This window comes from Micropterus salmoides, unplaced genomic scaffold, assembly GCF_014851395.1.
Source record: "Micropterus salmoides isolate LMB-PRFRI ecotype aquatic unplaced genomic scaffold, ASM1485139v1 Ms_hic_scaffold_1, whole genome shotgun sequence".
NCBI lineage: Eukaryota > Metazoa > Chordata > Actinopteri > Centrarchiformes > Centrarchidae > Micropterus > Micropterus salmoides.
Window position 1 is genome coordinate 46644884 of NW_024040040.1, and position 24542 is coordinate 46669425.

At 39.1% G+C, this 24542-nt stretch overlaps 1 protein-coding gene across 1 annotated transcript; it reads right to left on the reverse strand.

Moving 5' to 3' along the window:
- Positions 1 to 155: 155 nt before the first annotated feature.
- Positions 156 to 24005, reverse strand: LOC119912216 (amyloid beta (A4) precursor protein-binding, family B, member 1 interacting protein). Its single transcript, XM_038731316.1, has 14 exons — positions 23640 to 24005; positions 18074 to 18133; positions 17275 to 17362; positions 15663 to 15955; positions 14221 to 14298; positions 12436 to 12595; positions 7655 to 7776; positions 6119 to 6193; positions 5869 to 6012; positions 5397 to 5507; positions 3003 to 3101; positions 2789 to 2912; positions 2610 to 2671; positions 156 to 1260 (listed from the first exon to the last, which is right to left on the reverse strand). The coding sequence occupies exons 2-14, from the start codon at positions 18131 to 18133 to the stop codon at positions 628 to 630; spliced, it is 2049 nt and encodes a 682-aa protein (XP_038587244.1). The 5' UTR covers positions 23640 to 24005; the 3' UTR covers positions 156 to 627.
- Between the last annotated feature and the right edge of the window lie 537 nt (positions 24006 to 24542).

Here is a 24542-nt window from a genome sequence, read left to right on the forward strand (position 1 = left end):
CATTGTCAAGGACTGCAATTGATTATAAGCTGGTTTACGGGGAGGTTGTTGCTTTTAGATAGACATGCGTCATATGCTGTGTGTTGTTAAACAACCAATGGCAGCAGGTTGTATAATGATGACAGAAAAAAGACCCAATAAGAAGAAATGATGTTCTCATTTCTTATGCCACCAGGAATTCTAAGGATTTATTAAGGCAACAGTCATTTGCAAACCACAGTAATTAGGCACTGTACAGTATATGCCCAAGTAACTGGGAAAGTGTTTTTATAATATTTATAGCCCTCCATACAAACATGACAATATGTACAATTCTAGTAAACAGTCTTTAAGTATAAGTTCAATGACAGCATTTTTTTTTTAATATATATATTTTAAGTATAATCAACCTTTCACTTGATTCATGCGAGAATGGATAAGCACAAAGGATGGATGGATCGCCATCTGTTCTCTGGAAGATGAAATCTGTATTGATCTCTGCTAGCTTTGTGTTGAAGATGTTAAGTTTTGTTGTGGGTGTAAAGAAGCTGTTTGCTGAAATCAAAGCGAGGCTGATGAAGGGTTAAGTTGGTTGTCCTGCAGGCCCAGTTCGTACTTTATTTATACTCCACAAATTCTTTGCTCAGGCTAATGAACCCCACGCTTCTTGTTCATGGCCAGCATTAGTTCTGACATGAAGTCTCCACCACCACCACCACCACCTCCTCCTCCAGGCGTCGATGGTGTAGTCCTCTTTGGCGGAGCAGGAGGCATCTTCTTCACTGAGCCAGAAGGCTGCATCGCTGCTCTTGGGGCAGCAGCAGCAGATGGAGGCGGAGGAGGCGGTGGAGGCGGAGGGGGGGCTCCAGCCCCTGTGAACATTGGCGGAGGCGGTGGTAAAAACTCTGGATCTGGTGGTGGAGGAGGCAGAGAGTGGTCCATACCTCTAGAACAAAGTGGTGGTGGTGGTGGTAGGGAATTCACCAGCGGTGGAGGAGGTGGCAATGAACCAAAGCCAATGGCAGGAGGAGGGGGTGGAAGGAAGTCTGGTGGGGCACTGTCCATGGGTGGAGACGGCGGTGGAGGAGGGAGGTTGTCCATTACAGGTGGAGGTGGAGGGAAATTGGTATGCAAGTTTCGCTGGGGGAGGCCAGGTTTTGAGGAACCCTTGGCCGCCAAAGGAGGTGGAGGCGGAGGATGGAGGGCTGGGTCTGCAGGTGGCGGAGGAAGGATCTTGGTGGGTGGTGGGGGTGGAGGTGGAGGTGGGATATTTCCAATGTCCTGAAAAGACAGAATATGACATATTGACACAACATGTACAGGAGGTGGACACATTTAACAATGTTTTAACCAAGGCAGGGAGGATCCATAGTGAAAATTTTCTATTTGTGGCATTATGGGAAATGTAGGAGGGTTTTCTTTTGGCTTGACTGATACAAGGCACTAAAAGTCAAAAGTCATCGTTCTCTTATGAGTCCTCCAACTTTATGAAAATGCAATAATGAATCCTTGTACCAACCTTTTAAATAATTAATCAAACAAAAACATTCAGTGGTTCCAGCCTCTCAAATATCAGAAATTGCTGTAATGCTTTATTTTATGGGTCTGTAGGTCTCTAGGAGGTTTCCTGGGGGGGAAAAGTATGTAATGTAGTACTTATTGTAGGTAAAAGAGAGACTAATTCTGAGACAGCAATTTGAGTTCACTTAGTTGTGTTTAGGCTAAGGCTGCAACTAACGATTATTCATTTTATATATATATATATAAAATGAATAATCGTTTATAAAGTAAATTGTTTATAGCCTGTAAAATGTTGAAAAATTGTGCATTTTAAAAGCAAATATTCACATTTGAGAAGCTGATAACAAAGAATATTTTGCATATTTACTTGAAAAATTACTGTAAAGATGAGATGATTCTCAAAAGACTGATCGATTGACTAATCGAATAATCGCTGCAGCTCTATTTTTGCTTTCCAAACTTCCTTTATAAAATTGTAAATTAAATATTCGTTAAATATAGTTTTTTTTATTGTTTAATTTTATTCCCTTTTCCCTTGTATGTATAGACAAATGTCACATTTTTGCATGTTTAGCTGACTAGAGAAACTTAGTTGTGTACCAATTGAGCAGTTTCTCTATTTTCCCTATTTTTACTATCAAAATCTATAATCCTTTCCAGGAATCTTTCTATGAATTCATAGTTACATATCAACTTATAATAAAGTGTTATCACATTTGCTGCTTTTGACAAAATACAAAACTATTGCTTTTTCCACTATTTTCTAACATTTTATAGACTAAACAATAATGAACAGATAAATATACAGTATCTCATTAAAGGGAGTACACCCCTGAGCGGTGTTCACTTAGGTATGTACTCACTTTTGTTGCCAGTGCTTTGGACATTAATGGCTGTGTGATGTGTTATTTTGAGGGGACAGCAAATTTACAGTTATACAAGCTGTACACTCACTACTTTACATTGTAGCATTGTGTCATTTCTTCAGTGTTGTCACGTGAAAAGATATAATCAAATATTTAAAAAAATGTGAGTCATGTACTCACTTTTTTGAGATACCGTATAATGAAAGTAATCATCAGTTTCACTCCTAATGAAGAGTTTTATACCTTAGAAACAGGTCCTGGTTGAGGATTTGGAGCATGACCATTGGCCTGGTTTGTTGATTTGGCTAGCAGAGAAGGAGAAACACCGTGAGCAAACACAGCGCAAGCAAAAGGTCTGTACTAACTATAATATACACCTGCATTGTGTCACATCAGTGAAACACTTGCGTGTGTTGTGCTACCTTTGATGGTGGGTGAGGGTGTCGATGGCTTGGAGGTCGACGGGGTGCTGAGGGTCGTCCACGTAGAGCCAACAACAGACTTCTTCTCGGCTGTTTTATAGTTTTCATACAAAGACACACCGTACTGGAAGTGCAAGAAACGCACCACAGACCATGAGTTCTGGTCAACTGGAGATTAATTCCTGTTATTAAATGCAGAGCTGGTTAAATTTACCTTTGCAATTCGTATTCCGGTTACCCAAAGGTTCATGGTCCAAGCATCATCACAGCACAGGTACTTGATGTACTGAGACTCTTTTTGGATCTGAGGATGCTGTGGAGACACATCCAAATGGTATCAGGTTAGTAAAAAATGGTTATAAACAGTGGATTAAGATTCCTGTCAATGGTCTTTTGTAAAAAACCTTGTTTCCTACTAAAGTTACTAGTTACCTTTTTTTATTTTTTATTCAACCAGATAAATCAACCAAAGACCTGGCCAAGAGGCAGCGACAGGAGGCAAGTTGATAAAAGACATTAAAACAGATTCAGCTAATACAAGATATACAGTACAGTATACAACAACAGATACATATGTACTGTGCTCCATAGAAGCTAATTCAAAAGCATTACAGGTGATAGTGTCTGATCAGTGTACCTGAGTTATTAACAGAGGGTAACAGAAAAGGAAATAAATAAATGTATTCTACTACAGTTACTAGTTACCTTATCATAACTGCAGCTGATATACTGCTGACATACTGCATGAATTGCAAAGGAGTGGTCACTTTCAGTTAATTACACATTACTTTGCTAGATTTCAAATGTGCTATACAGACTAAGACATCATAAAAACTTTGAAGGTAAACATGCAGTTCACATTGACATTTTTCTACTCTGCACCTACACAGCCTTCAGTATAGCTCATGCTAAATGTTAAATAAGCTGATCAATGACAGACCAAATTACATTAACAGCAGTCTCTGGTGTCATGTGGCGCTGTGGCCTCCTCCTTTGTAGCTGTTTGCCAAATACTACTTTGTTAGTACATTAGTATATTCAGAGAAAGACAACATCCATTTACTGAGAGCCTTAATTAACTCATTGATTGGATTATTCTGTGTTTTACATCAGGTGACTAGGTGGTCTCACAACTTCCTACAACATCAAGTGACATTACTTGAGACAGTTTACACATCCTTTTGCACATGTGCAAAAGTGTCCCACAAGGGGGCAGAGTGAGTGTTAACAGGCAAGACCAGTTAAATGGATGTTGTATTTTCAATTCCTGTTGTTTTGAATAGTTCAGTCAGCACTTCTGAACTGAACTGACAAAGTAGAAACCAGAAAACTACATTTTGTGTGTGTGCATCCTGTAATCCAGTGTAATCTAGGAGATGTTTGATGTTCACTTAGTCTTAATTGATGGATTTATGCAAGTATGTGTACACGATCTTGCTGATCACAAAAATATTTGCTGTGCAATGCATACTGTACTGCACTAACATTAATCCCACAGTCAACTGTTTCCCCCTGAATAGGAACTTGACTTTCCACCATAATAGCAGTTGTACATAAAGAGGATGGTATTAGTGATCACCTCAGGCATTTCCTCTCTATACATAATAGCCAAACTGTTTTGCTTTCGTCTTTGAGTCGCTGCAGTGTTTGGCAGTCCGTAAACAACAACCAACCAACATGTCAAAACACACCCTTACTAAACACTAGCTGAAAAAAGCTTTGGTTATTTTTGTACAATCTTCATCACCATCTAACCCAGTTTACTGTGTAATTCCAAAACAACGACAAAGACCATGTGACACCTGGCTAGCCTTCCAATATGTCCACTCTGACAGATCATTTCCCATTTCCCTCGGCCAGGTGCCCCCTATAGTCTCAAACCTTAAGGCCTCTGTCTCTCACTGGGAGGTAATTGAGTTTCTTTGCTTCTCTAAGCTCTTTTTGCTTTGATCCAAGTCTAATGGTATCTGCTGATTCTAGTATTTCTCAGACACGATAGAGGAAAGGAAAGAAAGTGGACTTTCACATCCCTTTAAGTTTGACCATCAACCCATCTAATTCTTCCTTTTTTTCACATCACTCAGCATTTCTTGGTCTTATATTCTTATATTGTACTGTAGGTAGCTCTCTTCACTACTAATATCCTCACTTTGAAAGTACTCTTAATTAAATACATGGTGATTTTACAGTAATTTATTTTAAAGAAATATGAGGAACTGCTTAAAAAGTTATCTAGTTTTGTGTCTCGCTACTTCTTTCCGTGTAATTGGATAAAACTGTCTTTTTTCACTTCTTCATATTAAACTATTTATTGCATTTCACATTTTCAGTAAAGCCAGCCACTGTGTAGCTGACCATACACTCGAAACCACCATGCAAAAATTCTGCATTGCCAACCCATGCACCACGCAGTATACTATCTGATATGTGCCTCATAACGCCAAATATTAAAACATGCAGTGGGAGTGTTTCTGTGAAATGTTCTTCTTTAGCATCACTGTTAGGGGAAGTTGCAGTTTCTCTTTTTTGTCAGGTCCACAGTGAAAGGGTGTGGACCCTTCAAGATAATTATATTTATTGAGACAACAACACTTTAGAGCAGACTTACCTTCAGAACAAAGCAGAAGTCAGTTGGGGCCTTGTATTTGCTCTTAAAGTCTTTGCCATAGTAGACATTTACATTGTCAAACTGGACAAAGCAGACGAGGTCACGGGACGACTGAAAAGAAACAAGGGATTAGATTATAAATTGATCTGTAGTGTCTTTGTTGGCTTGTTTCTTTTTTCCTGTTTACGACAGACATCTTTGATATACAGTAAGAGACTATACTGTAGGTATCCAGCAGGGAGCAAAAGCTGTATAGTCAGCGTTGCATTAAACAAGAGTGTGGTTCAAAAAGCAGAAAGACTGCACACTTTGTAGTCCCAGTGAATCTATACTTTCACTACTGCAGTTCAACTTGCTTGATCCCAAATGAATGTGTTCTGGATTAGCTGTTAGCTGAGTATTATCTGTTATCTGAATGTGTGTTTATTGTCTGGACTTTGCCACAAAACGATGTCCCCTTCTGACCCCTGACCTTGGTCTTCCCTTTGGGCACGTAATAAATTCCAGAAGCCCTCAACTGAAAGAGCCGCTGTTTCCAGGACTTCTTGCCGTCTTCTTTGAGGTACAGCACTGCTTCGAGATCAGGCACAATGATGGAAGTCCCGCAGAAGTTCTCCTGCAGGCGCAGAAGGGATGAAAGGGGTTACTAAGAGGAGCTCCTACTGAGAAAACTTATTTCAGTCATGGTTTGTGTGCAGGAGTTAAAAAAAAAACTTTTTTACCTGTATTAATATTTGCTTGTCTTTGTCTTTTATGTCTTTGAGAGCTTTCTTGTCTTTCTTCCATAGATAAAAGTTCTGCAGGTATAAAATATAAAGTTCATTAATGAATACAGCAAGTCCGATTAAGACAATTTGCCACTATATTGGCAATTTCTACCCATGCTAGCGTTGTAGCTCTAGGCATGACAATGTCCGACTGTAGGTCGGTCAGTCGGCCCACCGCTTTGGTCCAGACTGAAATACCTCGGTTGCCATGAAATTTTGTACACACATTCCTGTTCCCCAGAGGATGAATCCTACTGGCTTTGGTGATCTGATATTTTCCACAAATGAGGTTGACATTTCAAGTGAAACATCTACTATGAGATTTGTTTAGTTTAATGCTAAGTACGTAGTAACATGCTAGCACACCAAAGTAAGATGTGGACATGGTAAACATTGTACCTGCTCAACACAAAGATGTTAAAATTGACATCATTTTGAACATGTTAGCATGCTCACTTTAGCATTTAGCTGAAGGCGCTGCTGTGCCCCATGGGTACAGTCACAGAGCTGCTAGCATGGCTGTAGACTCTTAGTCCTATAATTAAAATGTCTGTGTCCTCAGAAATGTATGATTATCCTCATTTTGTGAGTGATTTGACCTGAATGCTGCCTCAATGATTTAACAACTACAGATTAAGAATTTTAACAAATTTGATTTATATAGCGCCAATTTATAACAGAAGTTTTCTCATTGAACTTTTCATATAGAGGTGGTCTAGATTGTTATAGAGATCCAACAATACATCCTATTACAATCCTTCTAACCCTATATTTATCTAGAAAAGTCAAATTTACACACATTAAATATCAGAAAAAACATAGGCATGCTCAGCAGAAAAAAATTAAAAACATTTCATCATAATCCGCTTTCAAAAACCCTCGCATTCTGCTCATTGTCCCTTTGTGACTGGGCTAGTGTGATTTCATATCATAGTCTGGGCCTATGTTTTTTTTCACTGCGGTGAGAGAAAGTCCGAAGGGGAATTCTATTTTTGTAGCTCTTGTCAAAAGTTAAAACTGTGAATTGATCAGGACATACTGTATTAAAACAGATCTGTCTTTTGTTGGGGGACGTGGAAGACATGATGGAGTACTTTAAAAACGAGAATATTTCGTCATTTTTTCCAAATGGGCTGTTTTCTCATTGCCAACAGACCAAATCCATTAAAAACTGAGATTATAAAGGGTTTCCATTATATCAATAAACATGCCAAGATCTTGATGTCTACTGCCTGAAGCTGTTTTGTCTGATATATTACAGTGTGGACATAAATGTAAAAGGTCATCCTACATCGAGAAAAGACATATCATAATTCACACAACAATTCAACAGTGAAAATTGCCAGATGGCGCTGAGCTGAAACAATGTGGATACTAGTGGAATTTGCACAAACCAAGGCCAAGAATAAGGAACTACCCATTGTTGGACATATTCACTCAGTATAATGTTCAGAGAGATATATAAAAGGTGCATACAATGAGGGGACCAACCTGTGGGTTTTTGAAAACCTCGTTTTTATCCCCCCGCTCTTGAAAGAGGATTTTGTTCTCGCTGTCCCTCATCCAAGCTAAGAGAGGCTCCACAAGGTTCTCGTGGTCTTCAAACGTCCGTTCTGACAAAAGAAAAGCTAATTTAGATGTCTGCAGATATCGTATTCAGATTAAATTTGTATGTGATAATAGCATCTTTCAAATTACTCTAACAGCACAAGTTTTGGTTTGTAGAAAAATGAAATAATCCTAGTGAACATTCGTGCAATAATTTGGGACCATTAGTTGGTGCCAAAGTCTGAAACTTTCTAATTATACTGTACACATAGTGGTTTTAAGCAAAAGTATCATTGTGGAAAAATACTCTACAATACATTACAAGTCATGGATAGATTACTGAATGAGCCTAACAAGCACAGACACAGGGCCTCAAGGCAGCATGTGGGTCTCCTGAACAGACAAACACAGTATCTGAATCTTTTAGTCTGATGTATATGTCAATGGTACAAGTAAGAGTTCTGCTCAAAGTTTTTTTGGCGTAAAAGTACGAAGTTGTTGTCAGCAAACTGTTTGTAAGTATCAAAGTAAAAGAACGACCCTTTTCATTAAGAGTATGGAATTGTATATAAGTTCATGTGTAAGCTGCATTTTAATACTGTTACGTATCTATCTGTATTGACTCAGAATTTTTTGTCTTGAAAGCATACTTCAGTTTAGCAGCTGCTATATATAGTTTTGAGCGGATTTGACACATCATGCAAAATGTCTATCTGCAAAGGAACTAGTGGCTGTCTGTGGGGTCAACGCTAGATTAATATCCTTCAAAATGTCAGCAAGTCCTTATCCCTGAAAGGACACAAATAAGTATTTGGTCTGCGCCTTAAAATGTATAATGTGACCATTAAAAAAAACCTCAAATAAGTGTGATATGATAATGATAACATTGGTCCTACAAAAAGTCTTACAAAGTCAATGTAAAGTATCAAGTACAGTACTACACTACAGTAAATGTACTTGCTCGCTTTCTACCTCTGCAGTAAACACGGCAAATATCTCCTCTATCAGCCATAAAAGATCATTTCTCAGCACATTCAAACACTCATGGCAGTTTACTTTCTCACACTGAGTCTACAGTACATAATTATTTAAACCAGATCAAACGCAGTCTTTAATCTCACTTTATTTTCTGAATGTCCCCTCTGTTTTTTAAGCTTTGTGCCATAAAACATGTCAACACAAATGCTCTATCACATCAGCTGAGCTTGGTTCAAAGTCAGTTTCACAGCTGTACGATTGTCTATTTCAAGTGGGATGAATTAAGGAAGGGCTCCATAAAATACAAGCCTCCCCATTTGCTGGAATGACTTTAAATGGCACTAAACCTCGAAAACACATTAAAGGCACTTTCCACCTCCTCCTCCCCGCTGCCCACCCACATACTCAGTGCCATAGATCTCCATCATGTCCTGGGCATTTGGCTGTAGTTTAGCCATGGTCCTCAATTACAGGATACCAGCGGAGGCAGAGGTAGGCATTAAATAAATTGCTGCCAGGGTTCCAGTCCATAGTTTGACTATTACAATTAAATGGATGGTGTGACTTTGTTGCTAGAGCGAGTTATAAGGAGTAAAAATCGCTTTGAACTGCATTAACCACATGCGTTTCGGTGGTGTGCATGGTGAGCACATGGGTCAATTTAACAGTGAGGATTTGTTTGAAGATGGCGTTGCTGTTGAGCTTCGTGGAGCGTTTACTGGGCATGACTTGCCTTGACTTTTTCTTGATAAAGATTAAAAGGTTGGCAAAAATGTATAGCAGTTAGAGAGTAACATGTTCTGGGTGGGGTGGGTGTTCACAGGCATTTGAAAAGGAACTAACTCAGTTTCCATTGTCAAGCTGTCTAGTTAGTCAGAGATGACACAAGACCAAGGCGTCCATCCCTAAGCTTATGAGTCAAATTATCTAAACATAAGAAATGCTGCAGGGATAACATGATTTAAATGGCTTCGTCAGACGGCACATTTAAACAAAGGCTATCATTCAGTTAAAAATAAACTGTGTTGGCCAAAGGGAAACACACATTTCCTCATTTGTTTTGTACAGGCAGTGGGTTTAAGAGCCTGTGTGATGTGCAGTATTACAAAGTCAGCTCTAGAAAAATCTGCTTTTAGTTTGGGTTTTTGCTTGTGAGTTACTGGAAGAAGTTGTTAGCATTAGAAAGGAGACCTAGGGTCATCACCCAGAAGACTGTAAGCATTAAACACTTAATTTTTTGCATTCTGGAGACATTTTCTGCACCAATTTATGGTGGAAATGTCTTTATTTATATGAAGGGAAACACAAAATTCAGGTGACAGGTGATTCAAAATATAAATGGAATATAATGCAGTAATCATTAGCTTGTTTTTATAAGCTTAAGTTACTTTTTTGGACAATGCACATTTGTATCTACTATATTTACATCGCATTGCATGTTTTCTCATTGTGCAAATAAACCTTACACAAAGCATTTTCATTTGTTAGTCAACAATTCTTGTTGCAAGCTATTTTTCAGAACATGTTTGACAAATGCTTTCAAAAAGGGAAAGTCCCCAGTGTCCTAATTGTAAATGACACCTATTTTGTCAACAAATCCTGTGAAAAGACCGACATTATCAATTAAGTGATCTTACTAACATGTTACATCTTATGACAGTAGACCTCTGTTGTTGTCCAAAAACTATTAACATGAGACTCATAATTTCACATGTTCCTTTATCACTGTATTATTACTTTATGAGAGTCAATCCCACATACTGCTGCTGGAAATACTTATAAGCTTGGGCTTAGAGTCACAGACAGGGTCGGGTCTTGCAAAATGGACAAACACATTCTTGGTTTTGGTCTTCTAATTAAATTTATTTAAAATAGGAAAAATATGGAATAATTCCAGTTTTATCCTTTAATTTAGTGTTTCATGGCTAAAATTACCTGCATATGAAATTACTTTAACACAATTTTCAAGCAAAATAATATTGACTTCTCACAGAGGTTAATGACTTTACCACCATTTTCTCATTAAAACAGTTTCAGGACAGAGCAAAATGACTCCCTGTTCATGATATATAAGACTGCTTCTTTAACAGTATGAATTATCTCTGTTACAATCTGATGAAGTTGTTATAACAGAAAAAATAGGTGGTAACGAGCGGCCGGAGAATGTGTAATCGGTGAAGTCCAGCAGCTGAAGTAAATATAGAGCAGACGGCTCAGACAGAGGATTGAGATCATAAGGCTTCTATTTCCGAATGACAGGGAGGATGACTGACAGCGTCCGTTACAGCAAATTAAACCCACCTGTCTACACTGTATGTGTATGTAAGGCAGAGAGGGGTAGAGGGAGCACAGGAAAAAAGGAGGAGGGAGAAAGAGATGGATGGATCATTGTGAGCTCGCTGCAGTGTGGCTGCCAAAAAAAACACTCTCCATTATCTGGACCTGAATGAAATATCCCACACTGCACATTGTGTGTGTGTGTTTAGGTGACAATTCATAAAAAAACACACTGATGGCGTATTATGTTAAAGTTGTAGTCTACATTACCTCTGCTGCATTTTTTCTGCTTCTGTTGATATATTTGCTGCCCAGCTCACACCTACTGCTGCGCTGTTTGTGCACTAAATTAACCAAAGCAGTATCACCAGTAGTTTGCTTATTCTAGCCACCAAGTTCTTTGATTTATTCCAAACTGCTGCTGGAAATGTGCGCCAAAGGATTTTTTATTCCCCCTTGAAAATACTTAACTTGTCACAAGGTGTTTAAAACAGCAACGTCTCTGATGAAGTGACCACAGATTGAACCACTATGGCACTATATCAACTATTGAGAACACATAATGGCAATGGTAATTGTTGCCAGCGCTGCCAGGGTTAGGGTTTCATTTCCCATAAGTCACAATGTTCTCAAAAACTGACATATATATCTATATGTGTTGAGGACACCGCATATCTCAAAACTATGCTGATAACACACAGCTTTATGTGGCTGTGTCTTCTGAACCTGTTGATGCAGTTTGCAGATACATTTTTGACATTAGTCACAATTTTTTTTTTTTACAGCTCAACCAGGATACCACTCAGAGAGAGAAACTAGCCACACAACTGAATTATCTTGGACTTACAGGCCAACGGGCAAGAAAACTCATCTTTACCTTGAACTTCTGATGTGCAGAATGTCATTAAATCAGCTTTTTATCATCTCAAAAACATAACTAAAGTGTGACAACGTACCACTCTGAGCAATACTGAGGGAATAACGCACACTTTTAGATCCAGCAGACTAGACTATTGCAATTATCTCCTTTCTGGTCTCCCCCCCCCAAAAAATTATAAAATCAGATATAGTTTTCTGCCAAAGTGCTGACTAGGACCCGAACAAGGGAACACATTTTAATTAAAGTCTTTCCTGTCATTTTTTGTTTAACTACAATCTTGTTTTAAAATGGATGTGTTGTCTTTTGTCGTCATATATATTTTAATTTAATTGTCTTTCATCTCTTCTATTGGTCCTAGTTATCATTCACCTTAATCATTTCTCATTTTTGTGTAATAGGTTCAAATCGTTTTACTGTAAATATTTCTTATAGATATTCCTTAGGCTTATTATCAGTTTGTTAGTAATATGTAATGCAATGTTTGAATTGCACTAACCTGCATGAAAGGTACTACTTAGATGCAGTCACAGCACCGTGTAGCGTCAACCACATGGTACAGTATTTTAGATGCTTTATTGCAGTAACTCACCAAGCTGCAGGTCTGGGTTGGTCTCGCATAGGCTCCAGTCCACATTGCCATCACAGTGAGTCTTCTCAAACATGTTGTCCAGCACTTCCCTGACAGTCTGCCTCTCATCCACCATCAGAGTCTTGGAGCTGCCGTCATTCAACATCACTTTCACCACCAACTGTTAGGGGAAAAAAATACTTTATTTTACTTTGCTGTATTTTATCAAACTTACAAAGTTTTTTTGCTGACAGTTGATGAGAAGATCAATATCGCTCCCATGTCTGTACATAAACATAAAGCTAAAGCTAGCAACCGGTTAGCTTAGCTCACCAAGGTGAAACCAACTTGTCATTTTTTAGTTTTTGTACCAATTAAACAAATGAGATATAATATTTTAATAAGGGAGTCTTAGAGGTACTGGTATGTTTTAACTTTTATTTGGACAGAGCGAGGCTAGCTGTTTTGTTGTAGCATGAGGATTCCTGTGTCATCTGTGTGACAGATTGAAGTTAAAAACATGTTGTGGACAGTAGCAGGTGTCTCTGAAGTCAAATCAAGCCTTGAAGCACATGCAGCTTGTTTATTTGCCAGTATAATTACAGGGTATGTACAGTAAATTGTTGTTTCTGTTTCCTAATGTTAGTTTTACTAGGAGAGCTGGAGCATCAGCACTTCTCTCTCTCCATTCTGTTGAACGTCTTTAGCATTTTAGTCACTTCTTCTCCATTGTATTTGTCTCTTTTTGCAGTGTTAGCACCTCCTTTTGTTGTTGTTGGCTGAGTTTAATTTTGCTCTGGAGCGGAGCAGTGCTTTCCTCACAGGCTCATATGGCTTCACATTTCCTCTCATCTGAAACAAATCCAGCTTTTGGGAAGCTGAGGAGTTTCACAGAACCAAGGTCGGCCAGTCGCATGCCTTGTGTCATAAAAATGTGGTTTTTCAGAGATGTTATCGCAAGAGGATTTAGATCACATGTTGCTCGGTCTCGACCTTCTTTGGAAGACGATATGGGCATGTGGTTGAATGAAATGTCACTGGACAGTATTTCCTCATGCAAGGAAAGTATTTTCAAAATATGTGATGCATGTCAAAAGCATGCTCTGGAATCAGTGGGTTTATCTGAAACTTGATGGCCTAAACCGCAGGCGGGTCGGCTGAAACCACTCAGAGTGCACCTTGCTTGTCTGCTTCTAACAACCCTGCAACAGATGTTTCTGTGAAAGTGGCTGGTGGTCTGTGTTTCCTCATATCTGCACACACATGGCAATTTGGAAAAGCTGTTTTCGGTGGTTCCCTTTAGATTTTTAGACAACTTCTTAAAATGTATAATTACTATCTTAACAGTCTATTAATGCAGTCATGCCATGTACGCCTCAGTCAAGCCATTAGTTGCACAACTTGTCAATCACATCATCAGTCACATCGCTAAAATGGAATACGGCATGCAAATGGCACAAAAATATAGTTTGCTTTTGTGTAAAATTGCAGGTCCTGATGTGAAGCTGTGCATGCAAGACCACGTCTGTCTGTGCTTTTGTTGACTTCTTTGAAGATGAGAAAGTGTCCACATATCACCCAAAGAGGAAACCGTGCTGTCCTGCAGGATGTTGGCTGGATGAAAGTGGACATCAATTACTGTGATTGATGCTTCTTCCAAGAGAAAAGAAAAGAGCCATAGTGTGTTTGAACATTACGGCTTCTATAGTGATGTCCTTGTAGCCGTAATTCACTATGTCTTTAAAGTTTACTGTTGCCAGTGGATGGAGGATCAGAGGAGTACACTTTAGTGGTTGCTCGTCTTACCTTTTTCACTTTTGCTTCTTTGAGCTTCTCAAGAGCAAGCTTGATTTTGTCTGTTTTCATCTGCGCCTCAATTTCCTCCTAAATAGGACAAATAATAACATGAAATGAGACAGTTGTATTATAGTAAAGAATAGATTATATGATCGTGCCATATATAATTATGTACTACATTTGTGCTGAAGACAATTCTGAGACCTCTCTCGTCACATTTGTATGTTGAATGTGAACAGCCAACAGCCACTTAGCTTACCATAAAGACTGAACAGGGGGAAACTATGAGTGCTAAACAACTTTCTTGAGTCTAATTGTCACAGTGAAGTGAAGAAAAACCACAACCACTTTTAATTTTACACTTTAATTTGTGTAAGGATTAAATGAACAAGATAAAACACTTTAGTAGTGAGGAGGTGCTGGTAGGCAGGGTCAGGATAGCTGTTTCTTCCTGTTTCCAGCCTTTTATGCTGAGCTAATCTAATTTGTTGCTCATCTAACACTCAGCAAAAAAGCAAACTACCATGTTTCCAAAAATGTTGAGATTTTGCTTAAAGATTGTGCTCAAGGTAAATGAGATAATTTGATAACTGTGTCCATTCAAGAATTTAATTTTGGACATTACATCTAATCTACCAGATCTCAGTTTGCAGGATTATGATACTTTTTCCTTTGGCTTATAAATCGGGTGTGATTTTACATTAAAATCCTGCCTACAGGTGCAGTTTTAATAAAATTTTACACCTCTACCTAACAATGACACATTCTCTGCCTCAGCACAGCTGGTGTTTTTACCTCAGAAGGATGAGGTAACAAGTCCTGCTAAAGCAATAAGCTCCCGTCTGGCTTTGCCCCCCACTGCCACTGCTACATCTTACCTCCCCTTTTCCAACCTTTGGTATTGATCCTGTTACTCTTTCCTGTACGTCTTTCCTGTATGTGTTTGATCTGTTCCAGACAGACTCTCGGCTGTTCCGCCTCACGAGTCTCCGTAACTGTAACAGATGCCTCCGTCCAGAAACAACTTTGCCATGATCTCACTGTCCAACTATCATAAGAGAGAACCCGCTCTTTCCAGTTCCACAAAGACAAAAACAACTTACCAGAAATGTATATTCTGGGAACTGGTGATGTGTTTGTGGTAATACTACTGTCTTATCACGCATGGCTCAGGAAGTGCTTTCTCATGTTCAACCAAGTCATGGCACCAATAAAATGAAGATGTTGACATTATTGTCTCTCTTTGCATATTACAGTTTAAGAACCTCACAATACACAGAAATCAATAAGTGTCATGTTCTGTGAAACCATACCAACCAAAACCAACTCTCTATTACTCTGACAAGCCTTGTTTAAAACTCTTACTTCTTGTATTTTGGACCAGTTCCCAGTAGAGAGGTACTTGCAGAGATGCTACTCTTATCTTATAAACTGTACATTGGCTGACTCACCTTTGAAGGCTTTGTAGACTGAGAAGGCGGAGGTGGTAAAGGGGAGCTGGCGGAGGAGGCCGGGGTGCTAACAGTGCTGCTTGTTCTGCTCGTGGGGGGTGTTGGGGAAGCGAGGGACGAGGCAGGGTAAGTGCTCAGGCCCATAGGTGGTGGCGGCAGGTCTGGCGAGGGCGGTGATGGCACCTTTAGACCTTTTATCTCTGCTGCAAGTTTCACTTCCGTCGCATTGAGGTCAGCCATCAAATCAGACATGAGTGCATCCAAGTCATTGTCTTCCAGTTCATGGAGGGACTCTGGTGAAGAAAACCAGTTTATTTGGCAATAACTTATTTGTGTTTTCATTAAACAAGGCATTAACAACTTAATGTAAGAATTTTGTTTCATTTTATTCCTCATGCATCGTCCTTTGTCTTCCATAATGGATAAAGGCTGGTAGCGCAGGCTGGCCGGAAGAATTAGATGATTCATTAACCTTTTTGTTTTGCTTATGTCTTTATAAAGGTTGCATTTGTATACACACTAGCAGCATGGCTCTAAAAGCAACCATGTTGGTGGCCATTGTTGGTCAACCACTAGACTGGTGGTCTAGACTGTAATAGCAACATTTACAATAAACTTTATTTATTTTTAAAGTTATGAATGGATTGCCGTGACATTTTGTACAGACGTTTGTGGTCCCCGGGTGATGAATTCTACTGACTTTGGTGAGCCCCTGACTTTTCCTCTAGAGCCACTGTGAGATTGATATTTGTGAAATGTCACAACAGCTATTGGATGGATAGTTAGGACATTTGGCAAAGACATTCATTTAACCCTCAGGATGAATCATAACTTTGGTGATGCCTTTAACCTTTCATCTAGTCTAGTGCCATCCTCCAGTCAAAATATCAATTTTCCAATAATTTTAGAATCAGAATCAGCATTATTGGGAAAGAATGATGAGAAAATGTTTGAGAACCACTGTCGGAAGTTCACATACAAGTACTTTGAATCAGTTTTTTATATTGTTCTCAGTGTGCTTACACAGAAATAGACATAACAGCTACGAACCAGGAGAACAAAGGAGGGACGAGTATAAATAAAGTATAAATAAGCACCGATGACCAACAACAAAAATAAGCTTATATTAGCATTTAACTCACCACTGAAAGTTACTAGCTTGTAGAATTTTAGTCTTGTTAGAAAACACCACTGTTTGTTCTGTGATCAATTGTAAGTTAATTTGTGGACCTGATCTGACAAGACTGGAGTACTTAAATGACATACAAGCTAAAAAGACAGAGAAAAGGACACTTAAAGTAGAGTGCTAATAACAACAGATGCTGTAACCTTGCTTCAACATTAACCTGCTTGTTTTACAACCCAGAGCAGGAGTAATTAGCCCGTACAGTGACCTCAATCTTCGTCTGAAATCACCTCTTGAACAGTAGCCAGATATACAGCAGAGCAACTGAGTGCTGTTTTTCTACCTCTTTACGTCACTACTGATTATACAAGCAATTTTCCAGATAATTGATTAAAGGTGTGATAAATCCTGCACTTGTGTAACTGCAGTGCAAGTCCTGGTGCAGTAGTTCTACACACAAGCATGACAGACAAAATGTTATTTCACCATTCAGGTCAGTGAAGCCAATGGAGAAGTTGACTTCCTTGTGGGTGCTGGGGAGAGATGCAGGAGGTACAGTTTCCTGATCGAGACTCTGCAGGGAAGAACAAACAAGGAGCATGAGTACAATATCTGTACAGCCACAAGACCCCCAGAGGCTCAGCGAGTTAATCCACAACACACACTGAGTGCGGTGAAACATAAACTGTCCCCAAACATTATGTAAGAAAGAATGTTTACACGTGTATCATTACCATATGTTTTAGGTATCACATCAATGTGTAATACTAAGCCTCCGTGGCAAAATGGAAGTGATTTAAAATGAGTGGTGGGCTGTAAAGCAACATCAAAGTGATCAGCAGGGCCTTTCACTAAGGAAAAAGTTGTGTAATCTCTAGCTGGCTTAGGAGTTTGCCATTTGACCTCCCCTCCAAAAGGGAGTGTAATTTATGGTTGTTAGATGACCACAAAAAGTGTTTCCCCCCGCTGTGTCTGTCCTGCTTGCCTGTCTAGGGTGTCTCTGTGATTGATGGTGGGTTTAAGTGAGTTTGTCATCTGTCTCTAAAGAAGAAATGTGTATTTAAGGTATAAGGTGGGAGAATTATGTGACCCCCAGTTACATTAAGCGAAAGGTGGGGTACACCCTGCACAGGTCAGCAGTTATGAAATATCTAACAAATAAATAAATAAGAAGAAGTAAAAGTCTAAACATGTGCAGTGAAGTGAAATAAACTGTAAGACTATTCATAGTTATTATAGTTATAGTTGTCATAGTTGTTTATGTCTTCTAGCTGCCTTAGCTCACCTGAGTGAGGAGGTCCATCTCCCCCAGCAGGTCACTGAACATGGCGTCAATGTCTTCCATCTGTTTAAAGGAACAACAGAAGTGTCAGACACAGAAAAACACTCAAAGAAAAAAGGGCGCAGCATTGATTGGATATGGTTGTCATGACAGTGGAGGAATATGTGGAATTAAAAGCCATCTGCATGGTGAAACAAATGTTAAATACACATGTATGTTATACAGCCAGTGGTAAGACACAGTACTGCTACGTTGCTCTGACATTTGTGCCCTGAGGCCATGATATCTTTTAAAACATCTCCAACCCAGACTGGAGGAAGAAAAGTATGCATGCACACCTTCTAGGCATTCGTGTTTTGCCAGAACTTGTTGTGGTGAACTAGAGAATGTGATATTGCTTCAAGTTGTCTTCTAACCATGCTGCTTTTGAATGCTACACTAACACTGAATTAAACAAGTCTTGCACAAGTTCCAGTTTATTTTAAATCCATCCTGCAGCTCACTTCTACTATCAGTAACCACAACCCTATAATGTCATTAAAGAGCATTATGTGTTGAATCATGCACTCATATTACACATTTACAATGTTCAACGTTTGTGACAAAAACAATTAATTTCAAACTGTATGTATGCTGACAAAGTAATGACCAAGAAACCACTAACAGTATAAAGTATGCTTGCTACTGTGGTTAGCTATAAATTGCTGATCAAGTCTCAAGAGTCACACGCCTGACTGCTGCAGATTTATGTCGTTTAACCCAGTTGCAGATGCATGACGTGAAATGTCGGCATCATCAAGCTTCATAGTTTCAGTCCAAAGTAGCAAAAAAGCCTGTAGAATGACTGGGGTAGCTGTGTTTTCCCTGAAAACAACTCCTGAAGATTCACTTGAGATTTCCATGTGTAATTATGTACAATATGCTGTCTCTCACACATGTATCATTTGAATCCCCATTTCTCAGAGTAAATGTTATGATGGGCTAGAATGTGCAGTCAAAACAAAGGCCCTGTTTTCTCACACTGGAACAGGACCAGTAGTGGGAAGATGTCAGTGGGAGTTCATTCAGTCACAGTACAGTGATGCTGAGGTTTTCACTTCACTAACTCCAGAACTGCTGTACAGTTCCCCTGCACGTTGATGGTCCTGCATGCGCAACAGTGAATGAGCAAGTAAGGGTACAATATTCTGATTTAGGACATTTCAACGGAAAGTATGGCTGCTGTAACTGCTGAGCGTCAGGAGTACCGGACCTTAACAATGTTACGTAAGTCACGTGACGTAAGTCCCATGACATAAACCAAAGCTAGCCAATTCTGAGTTATTGGAGGAGCCTCATAACCAATAAGCCACCCTCACTAGTGTTTAAAAGAGAGCTCCCTTGTTCCACCTTCTGTCTATGGTTCTGTGGCTATAAATGATCAGTCAGTACGTCAGTCCAACATTTTGGTCCGCACTGAAATATCATAACAACTATTGGATGGATCGCCATGAAACTTTGCATAACCATTTTAAATCCTACTGACTTTGGTGATCTCCTTACTTTCCTAAGTCAACTATTTGCCAGCAAAATACTGCTGGATTGGCACAATATTTTGTACAGACATTGTTTCCAGGTGATGTTTCCTTATGACTACGATCCTCTGACCTTTTCTAATCAGGTCAAAATTTACATGTCTCCAATTACTTTGGTTAATGACCAAATACTTGCAACAGTAATGACAAGTCACAGCTGCACTTTGTGTTTTATGCTAATTACCAAATGTTAGCATGCTAAACTAAGGTGACCATGGTGAACACTACTTGCTAAACATCAGCATGTTAACATTGTTATTATGAATATGTTAGCATTTAGATCACAGCACCGCTGTGCACATCCACCCAAAGCTGCTAACATGGCTGTAGACTCAGTGTAGTCTTGTTATGTCAAAATCTAATAGTATTTTACATATGATGGCACACAAAGATGGGGATACTACTTAGTTCACATTCACATATTTTGTATAAAGTTTGAAACTAAAAAAAAAGCTTTTTGTTTGTTGTTCACTCAAGACTAATCATTTATTATCTTGGTACAGTTTAGCTATGAGCTAGGTTATCTTGAAAATGTAAGAGCAGGAAGGCCCACCAGCTAACCCAGATGATGTAGTGTGGTTTCTGTAGTACTGTGAAGGACTGTGCTTAATCTGCGCAATGATTAAATGCTTTTATTTGAATATGATGTTGAATATGGTTGTGCTCTGGTTTATATTTGAAATGGCTGGGTTGGGTAAAGGCTTGGTGTTGTTAAAGTTATGGTAAAATAAATGTATGGGCTATGACTGCACACTTCTGGCTTCACACACAACCAATTATTTTAGACTTCCCTTTTAGTCTTAGCCACTAACCTAGAAAAAAAATGTTTTCTAAGCGCTGCCCACCCCTTAATCTCATTTGTTTAACTCGACCAATGAGATTTTCTCTCCCTCAAAGAATTGTTTACAGAACCAAATCTCCAGTTTCTTTCTGCTGTTATGGTACATTGGATATGAAAATATTATCTCTAACAAAGTATGACTCACTGCACAGTTTGGAATCTGTTTAGTAAATGTTAAGATCTGTCAAGGAAAAAGAAAACATTTGCAGAGTTAATAAAAAACGGCATAAGACACATGAGGCAAACCCTTACTCACACTGTGGAGGAAACAAGTACTGTGACATGACGTTTCTGATTTGAATGTCAAATGGATCAGCATTGATCCAGAACACACGGTTTGCATGTACAGTTTGAAGCTTATGAGAAACTATGGACCTTCTTATTCCTTAGATGCATTTGATAAAAACATTGGGTGTGATGGTTTTGCACAAAGTATTTTCCTTAATGACGCCATTCCTATGAGTGTTAGGAAACAATTTATATGTGACATGTGTTTGTGTGGGTCTTTCTAACTGTCGTAGCATGTGGGCCCACTCCTCCACCCATTTACACAAATGGTTTGCCCAAGGAGGAAGTGGTAAAGAGTAAGGGTAAGTTTCCTGCCTCATGCATGTTGAAATCATATAGGAAATGGTGACATGAACACCCACCTGCAAACTTTATGCAACTGTTCCTGAACTCACATTATCTCATATTGTAATGAACTGAAAACATTATTATCGTTTGGTGTGTGGTTCATGTGATATTCTGCACACTGATGTTGTGTTAAGCGATTGCGTTCACAGAAATGCAATACTTGACATAAAACACTAAAGCACATGGTCTCATTATTTAAAAAAAATCTCTATTATTACCACTGCTTAATTATTTTCTCCCTGTGGCGTCACATTTTATTTGGTGTTATGACAACCGCAATACAAACAGATCTCCCTTTAACAATTACAGTATGATTTTGGTCCCCGTCAGGCCTTTTCTCACAAACAAGCAACACAGAACACGTAAACACTGTGTATTTTTAAAATCACACAAGTAAAAAATGACTGCCAGTCAAGTCACTCCTGGCAGCTGCTTTTAGAGGCCAAATGCACTAAATGGAGCGCTCCCGACTCTCATACAGTGAGAGAGAGGCAAATAACTTAGCTTAGCATAGCATAAAGGAAACAGCTAGCCTGCCTCTGTCCAAAGGCTCTGCAACCAATGGATTCGCCCCCCTGCTGGCCATTAGAAAGAATGCAGGTTAAAGGCACTTCTGCATCGGCTTTACTTTTCGAAACCCAGAGTTTGCTGCTTGGACATAAAGTGTTAATTTGTGAACTTTAGAAGTGCTGGTAGACTGATTTTTAAAAAAATCTTTGAACAGAGCTAAGCTAGCTAAGCTAGCTACTCCTGGCTCAAGCTTTAATTTTGTGTACAGACATGAGAGAGTGGTATCAGTCTTCTTTTCAACCCCTCAGCTAGCTTTTGCTCAGGGTTTGCAAAAGATTTGTATCAGTAATACTGAAGAACCTTCATAATTAGAAGAGAAAGTGGCGCTATTTGAAAAGAAGCACTACTGACACATAAAGTGCTCGGAAGTGAGCATATATTTTTTTTTAATCGAGCATGTTTCTGCAAACCGGTGGCAAATCTAGGTTGACCTCTGTAGAGTGAGGTGAAGAGAATAATGGGATCATTTCATTGCCCTTCATTAACTGCATTTACTGTAAGAAAGTAAATTCACGATTCATATTCACATTACTTTGGATACCAACATATGTCACTGCCTCTTTGCACCATTTCTATTTTCTTTCCAGAAACCACTCAGAAAATATGATTTGTCAGCATGTATAAATATTATTGGAAACACTCGGGCATGAAATCTGGTGCCGTTACAAACCAGCACTCATTGTGAAAACACAGCACTGTAATTCTGTTATGCAAAGAAAAAAAAAAGAAAACAAATAGCATGCAAGTGACTTCTACATTCCTCCAGAAAACTATTCCCCCCTACATAATGTGAAATATACGGTTTAGCCTCACGTAACTCAGGTTTCAGGTGAGAAAATGGAAACCAGACAACAACTCTAAGTGGCCGTATCGAAGCACAGCATGTTTACCATAATATACAGAAACTCCCTCTCTTACTCGGATCAAATATCGATATTTGGGTCTTAGGCAGATGTGTTTACACAACTACATGTATTCTATGGCAAAGTAGGCAAATTAGAGGCTCGGCAGCAGAAACAAAACGCTGCAGGGCATAAAAACCAGGAGTCATAACTGACATTTTAACAATACAAAAAAGATTATACCTGTATTTGCTGAAGACAGTTTGTGCTTTTGTAGAAATCAAACATGGACACTAATTTCCAACAACAGGTTATATTTACATGGGAAAAAATAATCCTTCATGCTATTTATAACAACAATATCCCCTCTGCACATGAGTCACTGCATTAGACAGTCTGTCTAAACATATATTGCAGCCTTTCCTGGCTTGACAGCAGTCAAAGAAAGAACATAGCTTGTCAGCTAAATGGTTTTTGCACCGTTATTCCAAATGGGCGCTTGCAATGATAAGGTTTCAGTGCATTTTTCTGTGATTTAATTTCGTCTCAAAAGCCAAATGCACAAAATGTTCCTATCAACAGGGACAACTGACAGCACCATTAGCTTTAAAAAAGGAGACAAAGCCTATCGGTTTCATGTGGTTATTGAGTCATACAGCATACTGAAATTAGAGTCGTCGGGTCCACCCACTTGGAAAGCAGACAAGAACATCCTTTTCAACATATTAAACTATGAATAATGGTTGCCTTATCACTGTACAGTAACCTAATTAAGCCTTATCATATGAGGACAAAGATATCTTGGGTGACATTAACCATTTTATGTAATTTTTGTACATAATTTAACAACTTTTAAAAGTCTGTATCAAGGAGGAGGCTTTCAATCACATAATTTGACAGAATGTCTAAGATTTTCAGTCTGTCTTAAAAAACATTGTCCGTGTTACACTTCCAGTTAAATACAAACTGTTGAAGCTGGAGAAGAGAGGCACAATCAGCTAAAAACAACAAAGAACAGTCGGTCATGTACGCTCAGAGGAAAGCAGCTATGGGTGTACACCGTTAACTGAAGGTACTACATCCGACTTAACAGAGATGTAACTCACCTTTTCAAATGTATTAATCCTTGCTTCACCAGTGAGTTTCAAGATACCCGCTTCATGGACATCAGTTCCACATCAAAATAATTCTCTAACAAATCTCAACCCCAGAAAACAGGCATACAGGCAGATTTGTGTGTGTTGATGGGGATTGTATCTGGCTCTCTGAGTAACTTCTTCCTGCTTAATGCGGAAGTTCAGGTCCAGGCCTGTCATTGCATTCTTTCTCCGAGCTCAAATCTTTCACAACAGTCTTGTCTGGGCAGCACTGGGCCGTCCCTCTTAACAGCCACCTTATCTGCACTGTACTTCAACTGTTTCAAAGCCGTGGACTTGGGAAGACCAGGAGAAAACTAGCAGTCAAGTTTGCTGTGACTTCCAGTCATGGTGCTGGTTGACAACTACTTGTGCAGATGATTAAGTTTTTGGAAACTTCTAGAAAGATTTTTTTTTTTTTTTTTAAATCTGTGTCTGGGTGGGATCAAGAGAACGGCTGAATCAGCACTAGGAATGTGACGTCTTAGTTAATAATTGACCTCCCTGAAGCTGAGTTACAGCAGGTCTTTAGGCAGGAGTGGTAACATGGCACGTCACAGTGAACAGTCACAGTGAAGGATACCAGACTCCACCTGAACGTTGGTGATCTAAATTCTTCTGAAAAATACAGTTCTGCCTCTAGACCAGTCCATAAATATAAAATTATTTGCTGCACAACTTAAAATAAAGTTAAAACAAACCTCCCCAAGGCGACTCAGGCATACAGAAATGGCTTTCTCTTAAACACGAGCCCTTTTATCAATACTTAAAATCAGGAAGGAATATCTTAAGACACTTGTGTGGTGCAACAAGGTCAGTTGTCTTCAGGTGGGGAACCAACAAGAGTCAAGCTGTCAAGCTATGAATAGCCTC

What these genes read in the sequence shown, in the direction of transcription:
- LOC119912216 (XM_038731316.1), bottom strand. Translation starts at nt 18,133, where the DNA reads ATGGAAGACATTGACGCCATGTTCAGTGACCTGCTGGGGGAGATGGAC. An exon ending in AAGAAGCAAAAGTGAAAAAG is followed by an intron (nt 12,596 to 14,220) that starts GTAAGACGAGCA and finishes TTCCCCTAACAG; the next exon opens with TTGGTGGTGAAAGTGATGTT. An exon ending in AGGTTTTCAAAAACCCACAG is followed by an intron (nt 6,194 to 7,654) that starts GTTGGTCCCCTC and finishes TTATACCTGCAG; the next exon opens with AACTTTTATCTATGGAAGAA.